Source organism: Oryza glaberrima, chromosome 10 (genome assembly GCF_000147395.1).
Source record: "Oryza glaberrima chromosome 10, OglaRS2, whole genome shotgun sequence".
Taxonomy (NCBI): Eukaryota; Viridiplantae; Streptophyta; class Magnoliopsida; order Poales; family Poaceae; genus Oryza; species Oryza glaberrima.
Genome location: NC_068335.1, coordinates 3840792 through 3853143, shown reverse-complemented (window position 1 = coordinate 3853143; position 12352 = coordinate 3840792). Strand labels below are relative to the sequence as shown.

The following is a 12352-nucleotide window of genomic DNA, read 5'->3' as shown; positions in this document are numbered from 1 at the left end:
TGTAGTCCTGACTGCACCTGATCTCAATCCCAGGGTGAGTGATGCTTCTTCTCTTCAACCTCATTACTGGTAGTATTACTGATTATGGGCCAGGTAAATATTGTGCCAAATATCCGTGGCCAATCTTGGCTGTTGGTTAGGATGAGCTGCTTCTTGTTCTGTCGACTAGTTCGTCCGGTCAACAAGACTCCTCGCCATCTGAGCGGCTGTTTGGATGGTACTTAAAAAAAATTAATTTTTTTCTTATCAGATCGGATATTTGGTACTAATTAGAAGTATTAAACATATACTATTGATAAAACTAATTCCATAACCTTGGACTAACTCGCGAGATAAATCTATTGAACCTAATTAATCCATGATTAGCCTATGTGATGCTACAGTAAATATGTGCTAATTATAGATTAATTAGGCTTAAAAAATTTATTACACAAATTAGATCTTATTTATATAATTAGTTTTATAAGTAATCTATATTTAATACTTCAAATTAGTACTAAACATATAATGTGACGGACTAAAGTTTAATTCTTGAATACAAACACCACCTGATATCCTGATATCTCACCTTTGTGGTAGATGAGGAGGGAGAAGATCGGATACAGGATCATAGTACTGCAGCAGCTGGTTTCTCCGTTCGGGAAGGTAAGACTGTGAAAAGGGCAGAAAAAGCCTCCACCTTTTGGCGACACGCTCTTTACTACAGCTTCTTGTACTTTGCCTTTCATCCTTGTGTAGGTGACTGTATCCATATGGTAATTACTGGGCGCAATTTCTTATTTTTACCAACTAAAACTTTTACTGGTAATCAGGCATCGAGACAACTGATGGCAAATGCAAGAATAATTTTCGTTTTTAAGATTACAGTAGCAAAAACCTTTTATTACTACCTGCTATACCCTGCAAGCTTTTTAACCTCCTTTGTCCCCGAAGAGCACGGAAAGCAAATCAATGCAAGATTGGCAGTACTGCTGCCATTTACTCCAGAGAACAGAGAGTAGTCAAAAACTCAAAGCACCAATGCTCAAACTAGTAATTCCCTCTGTCCCAAAATATAAGTATTTTTAGTTATGAATATCCAGATTTATAGCCAAATATTGTTATATTTTAGTATGGAGGTAGTAAGTAGTAGTAATACAGAAGCTATCGTCACCAACAAATTATCACCACCGAACCGGTGGTGAAAACGTTTCTAGGCGTACAGAACCACAAATGTCATGCACTTGCTGCTTTGTTGCTTGTCGTTTGGTGGACGTAGCGATAATAGCTCTGCTCCTTCCCTCCTCTCCTCCGTCCTTGTTGCTGCTGACAGTGGCAGGTTGCCAACTTTCTCGCTTTTGCCTGCGACTGCGAGGCGAGGGCTCGCAGTTTTTTTTTGCAGGGAGTATAGAAGTGGAGGGAGGAGTAGCAGCAGCGTGCAGAGGGGACCATGCATCAGATGCTGCTGTTTCTGCTGCAGCTGCTGGGATTAATGTATCCATGGAGCAGGCACAGGAGCACAGCTACTAGTCGCAACAAGTTTTGCGCTGTAAACAGTACGAGCGTGCTCCACTACTACTAGTAGTACTGCATCTCCTACGGATCATATGCGTGCATATGCTAACGCTGTGCTGTTCCACGGCTAGCACGGTATTACAACTACCTATCCTGTCCACAGGGCAGTGAGAGGTGGTATGGGCTTTGCTTGCACAGTCGCGCCAGGCATGAGCTGGCTCGGATTTTATATACAAAATTGCTATACATCTGACATATACGTCCGACCCATCCATCCAACTAGTGTATGTATAAGCATATATGCTGTTTGTCTGGACCCACATGGTAGTAAACAAGTTCAGTGATTGGATGCATGACTCGGTCGGATACAAATCGTACGGCTCGGTAGTACGTATAGCAAGATTCTTATATATACTACAATACGATGCTGTAGAGATCATAGATCGTGCCTGCCCGGACCCGACGCATTCCGGCAAGACCCGCTAATCATGCCCGCGTCAGTGTCTGCCATGAGCCGTATGCCTTTAGATAAAAATAGCTGCTTAAGGAGCTGTTTTAGTCCGTATCATATCGGATGTGTAGACACTAATTTAAAGTATTAAATATAAACTAATAAAAAACTAATTTTATAAATGAGAACTAATCCACGAGACGAATTTTTTAAGCCTAATTAACCCATGATTGGCAAATGTTTGTTATAGCATCACATAGGCTAATAATGGATTAATTAGGCTCAATAGATCTGTCTCGCGAATTAGTCCAAGGTTATGGAATGGGTTTTGTAAATAATCTATGTTTAATACTCTAAATTACTGTCCAAACATCTTATGTGACAGGGATTAAATTTTAGTCCCTAGTTCCCAAACAGTCCCCTTAGAAACCTCCGAGAAACCTCACGCCGTGACTTCCGTTTTCACTGCTCAAGCGAAACCTTTTCTCTCTCTTCTCTGGCGACTTCTCCGGCGCAAAGGCGATCTCTAGGCGACTTCCTCCTCGACGAGATCTCCGCTCGCAGCAATGTCGTCCTCCGCCAGCCCATCTGGTGCGCCATCAGCCGAATATGCTAAGGTAAGTTCTCATCGGGTAAATCTCTTTCTTTAGCAGCAGATCGATCTTCTCCTATCTCATATCGCTCTCTTCCTCTGAATCGCTTTGGATTTGTAGCACCTCTCCAACCTATTTGCGATTCCTAGCCTGTCGCATGAAAACCACTACTTTCTCGGCCCAGTCGGCAATCCAGACCCCACCGAGTTCATTATTGGTGAAACCAATAGGATCCCATTCAGATTAACCAACCCAGATCTAGGTCACTGGAAGAATACCTTCAAGTCCTGGCCGTCTCTAGAGAAAGTTCCACCAGAAAAGAGCTGGACTACATGGTTCAAACGTGTATCAGCCTGCAAGAAGGTCCACTGGGATGAAATCGGAATCGGCCAAGCACTTGACCTTACTATAGCAAACTCGGCCAAAGATGAACCCCTGATGGCAGCTGCTTCTTACTTCTGGTCAAACACCATTAATGCCTTTTTGTTCAATCAAGGGCCGATGACTCCAACTCTCATAGATATCAGCATGATCACAGGTCTGGATGTCACCTCATCGGCCAACCCTATGAGTTTGAACACAAAGAACCAATATGACTTCAAGACCAAAAGCATAGGAGGTTGGTCAGGCTATGTAGCGGCATACATGGGCCCGGGCTCGGTCACCCCTCAGGAACATGTAGCTTTTTTGTTAATGTGGCTAGAGAAATTTCTTTTCTGTGGATCAAGTTGCGGCCCCACAACCAACTGGCAATTTCTAGCTGAAGCTCTAGAAACAAAGAGACAATTCCCCTTCAGTAAAATTCTCCTCGGCTATCTATACCAGATGTTGAACAATGCATCGGCTAAGGTAGCCGTCGGCTCAGTAGTTGGAGCAGGTGGACCCTGGTGGCTGCTACAAACCTGGTTAAACCTGATAGTTATGAAGGTTGTCAATCGGCCATCCGTATCAGAAGCTGAGTTCCCAAGACTAGAGCCGATTGTAGGGGATGATGGAGAAGAGCGTACTCATCGGAGATGCACATCATACGGAGAATACGCTTCTACACTAACTGATGCTGGGCTCAGCAGGATGCTAAGGGAGCAGAAGGCCAGGCTCTACATCATCAGGCAATGCGTCGTCATGCTTCTCTGCTACCATGACTGATTTGAATGATGATGATCTGAATCTGCCAAATATGCTCTGCTGCTGTGTTCATCATCCTGGCGACGTGTGGTATAGAGGCTGACATGTGGGTCCCGCTGTCATAGACTCGGAATAGAGAGAATGAATGGAGAGGCTGTTGGAGGAAACAACGAATTGACTTGCTAAACTAAATGGAGAGTTGGCTAAATAAATATTTAGAGAGTGAGATTTGGAGAGACAGTTGGAGATGCCCTGAAACGTTTCTTCTGGGCAGGCTGTCCACCTGGTCTGGAACGGCTGGTGTCCAGTGTAGCTCTCTCTCTCAAAAAAAAAAAAAAAGAAAAAAGAAAAAGAAAATCTCCGCGCCGCCTGCCCACCGAAGTCGCGTTGCGGCAAATCTCTCTTGCTTGCTTGCGAGCGGAGGCGGCAAATCTCACCTTCCTTACCAAGCGCCTCCGTGTGGATCCCCAGCCAGATTCATCGGAGAACATGGCGGAAGCTCCTGCACACGACTACCCCACCATCGAGCCCACCTCCTTCGACGTGGTCATCTGCGGCACGGGCCTCCCGGAATCCGTGCTCGCCGCCGCCTGCGCCGCCGCCGGGAAGACCGTCCTCCACGTCGACCCCAACCCGTTCTACGGCTCCCTCTACTCCTCCGTCCCGCTGCCCTCCTTCCTCTCCCCTGACCCCTCCTCCGTTCCCCTTTCCCCCTCCGGCGACGATTCGCATACCGTTGTCGATCTCCACCGCCGCAACATCTACTCGGAGGTCGAGACCTCGGGGGCGGCGCCGGAGCCGTCGAGGCGATTCACCGTCGACCTGGTCGGCCCCAGGGTGCTGTACTGCGCCGACGAGGCCGTGGGCCTTCTCCTGAGGTCGGGGGGAAGCCACCATGTGGAGTTCAAGAGCGTGGAGGGGGGCAGTCTCCTCTACTGGGAGGGCCAGCTCTACCCGGTGCCGGACTCGCGGCAGGCCATCTTCAATGACACCGCCACCCTCAAGCTTACAGAGAAGACCGTCCTGTTTAGGTTCTTCGAGCTTGTGCGGGCACACATTGCTGCTGCCGATGAGGACGGAGAGGGTGAAGAAGCTTCTGATAAGATATCCGAGGAAGATCTGGACCTCCCCTTCGTGGAGTATCTCAAGAAACATCGGCTTCCACCCAAGCTGAGAGCGTAAGGGCGTCCGTAACTGAGATTACTCTAGTCTAGTTATTATTGTAATAACATGACTATTAAGATTGACATCTGTGCCTTGTTTACAGGGTTGTGCTCTATGCAATTGCAATGGCAGATTATGATCAAGACACTGACTGTTGCGAGAAATTGCTGACTACGAGAGAGGGAATCCAGACCATTGCTCTATACTCCTCGTCCATTGGGAGGTCACTTTGCTTGCCTGAACCTTTCCTTCTCCACTTTGGAAAGCATTATTATTCCATTATTATTATTATGTAAATGCCTTATTGAGCAACCAATCAACTTTCATTTATTTGCAGAGATGTATGTAGAGCATGTAAGTTTAAAGTACCTTGCTATGCTGCTGAAATGTTACATCTGCTTGTTCTGTTGTACCAGGTTTGCTAATGCACAAGGTGCTTTCATTTATCCGATGTATGGGCATGGTGAACTGCCTCAAGCTTTCTGTCGCTGTGCTGCTGTTAAGGGTGCACTATATGTAAGATGATCTTCACAAACATCTGCGCAATGATTTTGTCTTCTATCTCTTGCTATTGTTTTCGTCGACAGTCATGTGATTGTAGCATCTTTAATCCCAATAGTCTTACTTGCAATCTGATTGCGACGAAAACGTGTGGTAATGGCGATGTAATATTCCATGTGTTCGGCAAGCCTCTGCCTGAATGGCTGCTGCACCTTCTTTATGGCTCTGTTTGCAGTTGCTGTGCTGTGGAATCTAGTAAGAGGAATATGTGTCATTCCTAGTGTGATTTCTGTTGTAATTGATCCTTGAAAGATGCTCTCATATAAAACTAACAATCAAAAAGAGAAATAAAATAAATAATCACTTTTGAAAAGACACTGTCATTTCTCATACTTAGCCTTACCAATATCTGTTCAGGTGTTGCGGATGCCAATATCTGCACTTCTTATGGATGAGGTATGATACAAACTTGTGCTATTTTTCTCATACTTCATTATTTATTTCACACGTCAGAGGATGCATACTTTATTTGTGAAAGTTGTGTAACCATTTTGTTTTGTTACTCCACTTCTTCATCGATAAATTGAAATTCTTTATTTCTCTGGATCAGGAAAGGAAGAATTTTTTAGGTGCCAGATTAACATCCGGTCAGGATATTTTGTGCCAGCAGTTGATACTTGACCCATCATACAAAGTCCCTATTCTGGATGCCTCATCTGATGGTTCAGACTCAAACTTGCTGAGAAAAGTTGCGAGGGGTATATGCATAATTAGCAAATCTGTGAAACAGGATTCATCAAATCTTCTAATTGTTTTCCCACCGAAATGTAAGAACCAATACTCATTACCTGTCTGTGCCATATTTCTTTGATGTAGCAATGTATATCTGTTTTGACATGACTCCCTCTCTTCATTTAGCATTAGAAGAGCAGCAGATTGCAGCTATACGGGGTCTTCAGTTGAGCAGCAATCTAGCAGTATGCCCTCCTGGAATGTAACTTATTTATTCTATCATCATATCATTCAACAATGTCAGTTTTAGCATGCACATGCTATGTATACCCCCAGGACTAATAGCTTACCTTACAAGTCAATCTCGCTTTTAGGTTTATGGTGTATCTGTCTACCCCGTGTGCTGATACCTCTACTGGAAAACAACTCATAAAAAAGGCAATAGATGCTCTATTCGCTCCACAGGCTTCAGATTCTTTGGAAGGCCACTTGGAGGAAACTAGTGAAAATAATGAGGACTTGAAGCCGACAGTAATTTGGAGCTGTGTGTATGTTCAAGAGATCACGGAGGTGAATTTCTTTTATCACCATTATAGGCTGTATTCATGTAGTCTGAGTACTGAAGAACACCTATCTTGTCCTGGTGTATATGCATTTTTTCCCTTAGAAGTTCACTGTCCTGTCTTACAAATCAGGGAACATCTAGTTCTTTATTGTCGTGCCCTACACCTGATGAACATCTGGACTACCGGAGTATACTGGATTCATCAAAAAAGGTATTGCATTGCATGTTGCATTTTCTTTTGAATGTACCTGCATCAAAAGTACTACCTCCAGACATTTTTTCTTGTCGTTAGAACAAGATGCTCAATACTAACTTGAGCTAAGCAGCTTGTCCTAAGTTCCTAACGACGAGAAAAAAATCTGGAGGGAGTAGGACAAAAATCACCATGGATCTTTCAGAATTGTTCTTATTAGGTATTAGATGGCTTATTTTATCTGCTTTCACATTGAAGGAGCAACTTTTATATACATTTTGTTTTGGTGCAAGTTCCATCCATGATTGTAACAACCAACTTTTTCTTTGCAGTACTAGTTAGCTGCCCGTGCTTTGCAACGGGAATCATTTCAATAATACACTAAGAGCTAGATTATTACATGACTGATAAAGCCTACAACCATAGTCTACGCACAAACATGCCTTAAAAAACAATCCATATCAAAATATTGTTAAAAAGGTGAAGTATTTATTAGAAAATAAGAATTCACAATAATGGGTCTCAAATGCATTGAAACATATTTATATTAATTTATGGACAGTAAAATTGCATTCGCTATGTTTATAGGAGGCCTAGGCGATAGATCAATTTTCAGAGAATCTGACAAGTTAAAATCTTCAAGAAATGAAAGCTCAGAGTTTGAACTTCATTTAAACAAGCATTCAACTTCCTTCTTTAGAGCGGACAGAAGAAACCCCTCTTCAGAGAACTCTGCTCTTGCTATAGAGTTTACAGTCAAAACAGGCTGACAGGCTCACAAAGGGAGTCAAGCTTTCATGTATGTAGTTTCAGTTTATTACACTTGATCGACCATGAAAAATAGAAATATCACTTCTCGCAAACAAAAATTGGCCTACCAACAAGAATTCATGGAGAGTTTTTGTTCCCCTTATGTTATTTTTCGCTCTGAATAATTAAGAAAGCAGAAATGTTACCTAAAACAACGGGATGCTAATTGTACTCTACTCTGGAATCTTGCCAAATATTGCTTCTGCTCTCCTCTTTACGAAGGACCTGATCGGTTAGTCCCATCAATATGGGTTTTTACTTTTTTTTTTCATTGAAGACAAACTCTTTAACTCCTTTTTCAACAATTCCCCCGGAGAGACTTGATCAGCAGCTTGACATTCTGTCTTGTCATCTCATCACCAGTTAAACATACTCCTGTCTGAGACTGTGAGCTGATACTCTGCTGTAACCAATAATTCCAAAGGCACCTTGTCAGTCTGTCATCCAGTTTTTTGAAATAACAGCAGCGATAAAATAATAGTATGACTAACAAACCTCTATATTATGAGCAAACAAGAGTAACCCAGCAAGTACATTGCATCTCAGCTATTAGTTGATGGGGACTTTGGTCAGTTCAACATCATTTTCTCTATTGCCACATGCATATATCAAAAACTAATTTCTTGGTGGTAAAAGAAGTACACTATTTTGCTCTGACATTATGAAAATATTTTCCTGTTGCAATGTAGGTGAATTGCAACGGGACATCATTAGTGCACACATAAACAATGCATGAAAATATAAATAATTTCAGTTGCAGTCGTAACTTTCAAAAGAAAACAAGATTTCTAAATGATTCGGATTTCTCTCATCCTAAGGCTTAGTCCAGAATAGCGGCTGCAACTGGACATCATTAGTGCACACATAAACAATGCATGAAAATATAAATAATTTCTGTTGCAGTCGTAGCTTTCAAAAGAAAACAAGATTTCTAAATGATTCGGATTTCTCTCATCCTTAGGCTTAGTACAGAATAGCAGCTAAGTAAGTCCATAACACCTGTTTATAGATCACACTATTTGCTCTGCTAGAGTGCTAGGTGCTAAAGACTATTCCATTGGCAGGCCTTCTGCTTCTAAGCCATAGCTAAATTTGAATTTTGGAATTAATTTAGAGGTTTTCTCGTTGCTTTCCCACCTTAAATTTTAGATTGCAAGGGTATAACTGTAAAAGTCTAATCCTATAACAATGCTAGTTTACTTCACTCAGCTTATAAGCCGCCAGAGTTTAACTAACGAGACATTAATTTTTTTTCAGAGCAACTATCTTTGAAGTTTTGGACAACTTTTTTTTAAAAATGGATTATAACACTCACTGTCAGTTTAGGGATCTTTCCGTTTCTGAAAAAGAGATGTGCTTAAGATTCGAATGGTTGGAAAGATGGGGATTAATCAAGAGACGCTTGCATAACTCTTAATTTCTATAAATAAAATAGTGGAAAACTCTAGGTTTCCAGGTTTATATACGGGATGCTAGGTGGAGGAATACATGTGGACAAAAATAGGCAGGAAATGTGCAGGACAAAATTAACACAGCAAGAAGAGAACTTTCCTGTCTTCTCAAAAGCCCGTAAGAGTGTTATCCCTTCCTTGCAATAGAGATTTTAGATTGCATTGAAACGAGCACATAACAGTACTCCATGGATTTTTTGTAAACTGAGAAAACCAGTAACTAGAATCATGCTTCGTCAAGCATTTCAATTGGATGGCAAGCATGTAAGATGATTTTAACCTAAGAAAAGGCATATGGAGTGGCTTATTTACAGAAGTTAAGGAAAATGACTTCATATTGGCTGTTCTGTCCTGTCTGCAAATTTAAGTCATCTATAATAAATACTACCCACAAAAACATCTTGAAAGCAAAGTATATAGACACACCTTTTGCTTGCTCTATCAGTTCAGATTAGCAGTTTCTTTCCCTTTTCCATATTCCACACCAGATCACAGCAAAAAATGAAACACATTTCACAAACAACTCAGGGACATCGCTTTGGTGCAATCAAAGCATGAACGAAGCATTATTTGGCCTGTACAGGCTCCATAACACAAGCAATACAAAAACACAAATTTGTTTGGTCAGCGTATTGGAGATTAATTAGTAACCTGATTTCAGTCCGAGATTGCAACAATTGGATCACATCGATCCTCTGCACCACTGCACCCACCACGAATCCAATCAATTCTTGTCGCTCACATAGACTGGCCAAAAAGGAGCTAAAGAAAGCAAATTAAGGAGTAATAGGGTAGCTTACCCGGCGCAGTGCCTGGATGCCAGTAACGCCGCCAGAGTCGGAGCCGAAGCCGGCCGGCCATAGTCAGATCGTGCGGACACGAAATGTTGCACGCTGACACGGGCATGCGGTGAGCTAGTACCACCGTACCGGCGTGATCTTGACCGTGGGGATCTGAAGTTCTGAACCATCAGTGCTGAAGGTGCCCATGAACCACTACGACGCAGGTGGTTTTGGCGCCGCTCGAGGCTATTTCGGGGATCAGGCATGCCGTGAGGTGGAGATGGCCATCGACATGAAGGAGGCAGCTGAGGGAGTGGAGGCTGGCGGCAGCGTGGAGCGCCGGTGCTGGACGGGGAAAGACAGAGGAACCGTGGCAGTGACCGGGGTCCTCCCTGTGCCAGCGGCGGCGACAAGCGGCGGTTGGATGAAGGCCATGGCGGCAGGGGAAGTGGTAGGGGTGGGGGTATGGGGCGAGGGGAGCGGGAGAGCGGACAACGGAGGGAAGTCCGCAGCGCGGAGTCCTCCCTACGCTAACGCCGCGACGAGCAGCGGTTGGATGGAGGTGGTGGCGGCGGGGGAAGTGGTGGGCGTGGGGATGGGGCGACGGAGGTAGGTGCGCGAATGTGCGATCTCGCGAGGGGACCTATCCGGGAATGTTCAATCAGCGGTGATGGAGGGGCCACACGGGAGGGAGAAGACCGCGGGTTTCCAGAATCCGTCGCTCGGAGACCTCCCGCTGCGGCGACGGCGGTGGAGTCGGGGAAAGTGGGAGGCGGCAACGGTGGCGTGGAGGCTGTGACGGTGTGGGGGAAAAGGGGGTGGAGGCGGTGGAGTCAGGGAAAGTGGGGGGCGGCGACGGTGGCGTGGATGCTGTGAGGGGGAAAAGAGGATGGGGGAGGTGGGAGGGGGAGGGGGCCGGGTGAGCATTTGGCGGAGGATCGATCTGTATCGCTGAATGTCAAGATCGTACGGGTAAATACCACGCGTGTCTGTCAGGGTTGGAGTTACCACCACCACTACGAAATTTTAAAGTAGTAGAGATAAGTCACTTGTACACTATGTTGTAAATAGCTTTAGTATATATTTAATGTTTCTTTTAGTCACTACCTACGGCTGTGGTAGCATGATATATTGAGATGTCACATAACATTGAATACGATTTGTCCTTGATCTGACTAATTCGTTTTATGGTTCCTTTGTTGTAGTTATTCGCAGATATTTATCCTAATGAAGAATTCTTGCCTAAAAAGTCAGCTGCTGTATATGCTAATGATGACTCTGATTCTGCTGAGTAAGATCATTCATTAGGTATGGAAATCTTTACGTATGGAAACTGCACTACTTTGCTCATGTTTTTACTCATTGCAAATGAAATGCACTCTTTTGATTGTTGAGGGGAAAATGGAGATAGGAGCTATCTGGCTACATATAAAATTCCAAATTCTAGAGATATTTACTGTTTACCGTCTTTCATAATTTCTTGATAACAAGTCCATAACCAGTACAAAATAAGAAAGCTAGTGTGCTTAACTGTTTACAACAAGAGCTTGACAAAATAAAGCGCGCACACACCATTTGTAGGAATAATATATATGTGGACTAAACATTTGTTGCTTTCGCTTTTGCTGGACAGCAACTTCCACGTACCGAATGTGAACGAAGGCATCATCATCTGTTTACGGTGTGCCTTTTAGTGTCCTCTGAACCGTCGTGCTGGATTTAAAACGTTGAAGTGGCTACTGGCATCAGTAGGAAAAACTTTTACAGGCAGGAATGCAGTCGTTCCCGGCGTTTAACATTTGTTTAATGTATCCCTACACATGCGCGGTGCAAATGGGCTACTACTAGTGCCTCAACACTTGCTGTGTATGGAGTTACAGGCAATGATGTTTTACGGCAAACATCCTAAATCATTGCACAGTCGAGAACGAAAATGTACACTCAAAACATTCATGTGTTTTCCTGGAGTTAAAATGCTGAAATTATTCATCTTGGGTGTTTCCAGTCTTCGGCTCGGGTCTTTTTTCTTGGCCTGTAGTATTTTCCCCTAGCACGGTTCATCTAATCATCTAAATGCTTGATGCTCGACTGCCCGAGTACAAGCTTGTTGAGATCTGGAAACTGCCAGCCACCTTTTAAGTTTGTTAAGAATAGAATTGAATGTCAAATAAGAATCTGGGTCCTATGCGTAAATCATGAATTCGCTTGGTCTATGAGACATGCCACATGCTAGACCTGTAAGGTCCGGTGCTGGCTTGCAGTGTCCGGACGCAACCGCCTGCTTCTCCTTCCAAACGCCTCGCCTCGCCTCAGCTTCCTGCTAGTGTAGCCACAGCCGTCCCGGCTGCCGATGGAGATGACGCGTTGAGTCCGTGCCGCTCTGCGCGTCGTGGTCGTACGTGCACGATGCTGGCGGCGCTGAAAAGGGGCTGCTCTTCTAGTCTCGCATCGCCATTGTCTCCACCCACCTACTCTGCTTCTGTAGTTCTGT

The 12352-nt window shown here is 43.9% G+C and overlaps 1 protein-coding gene across 2 annotated transcripts; it reads left to right on the top strand.

Annotated features, from left to right (window-relative positions):
* Positions 1-3968: 3968 nt before the first annotated feature.
* Positions 3969-11868, top strand: LOC127786385 (rab escort protein 1-like). 2 transcript variants are annotated; one of them, XM_052313785.1, is made up of 10 exons: positions 3975-4841; positions 4931-5050; positions 5244-5343; positions 5746-5784; positions 5939-6155; positions 6247-6322; positions 6435-6630; positions 6756-6836; positions 11067-11169; positions 11495-11868. In XM_052313785.1, exons 1-9 carry the CDS (start codon positions 4153-4155, stop codon positions 11154-11156), a joined length of 1608 nt encoding a protein of 535 aa, XP_052169745.1. In that variant the 5' UTR covers positions 3975-4152; the 3' UTR covers positions 11157-11169; positions 11495-11868. The 2 variants fall into 2 exon arrangements, with proteins under 2 accessions (XP_052169746.1, XP_052169745.1); XM_052313786.1 differs by lacking the exons at positions 6756-6836; positions 11067-11169; positions 11495-11868 and having other exon boundaries at positions 3969-4841; positions 6247-6305; positions 6419-6625.
* Positions 11869-12352: the final 484 nt, after the last annotated feature.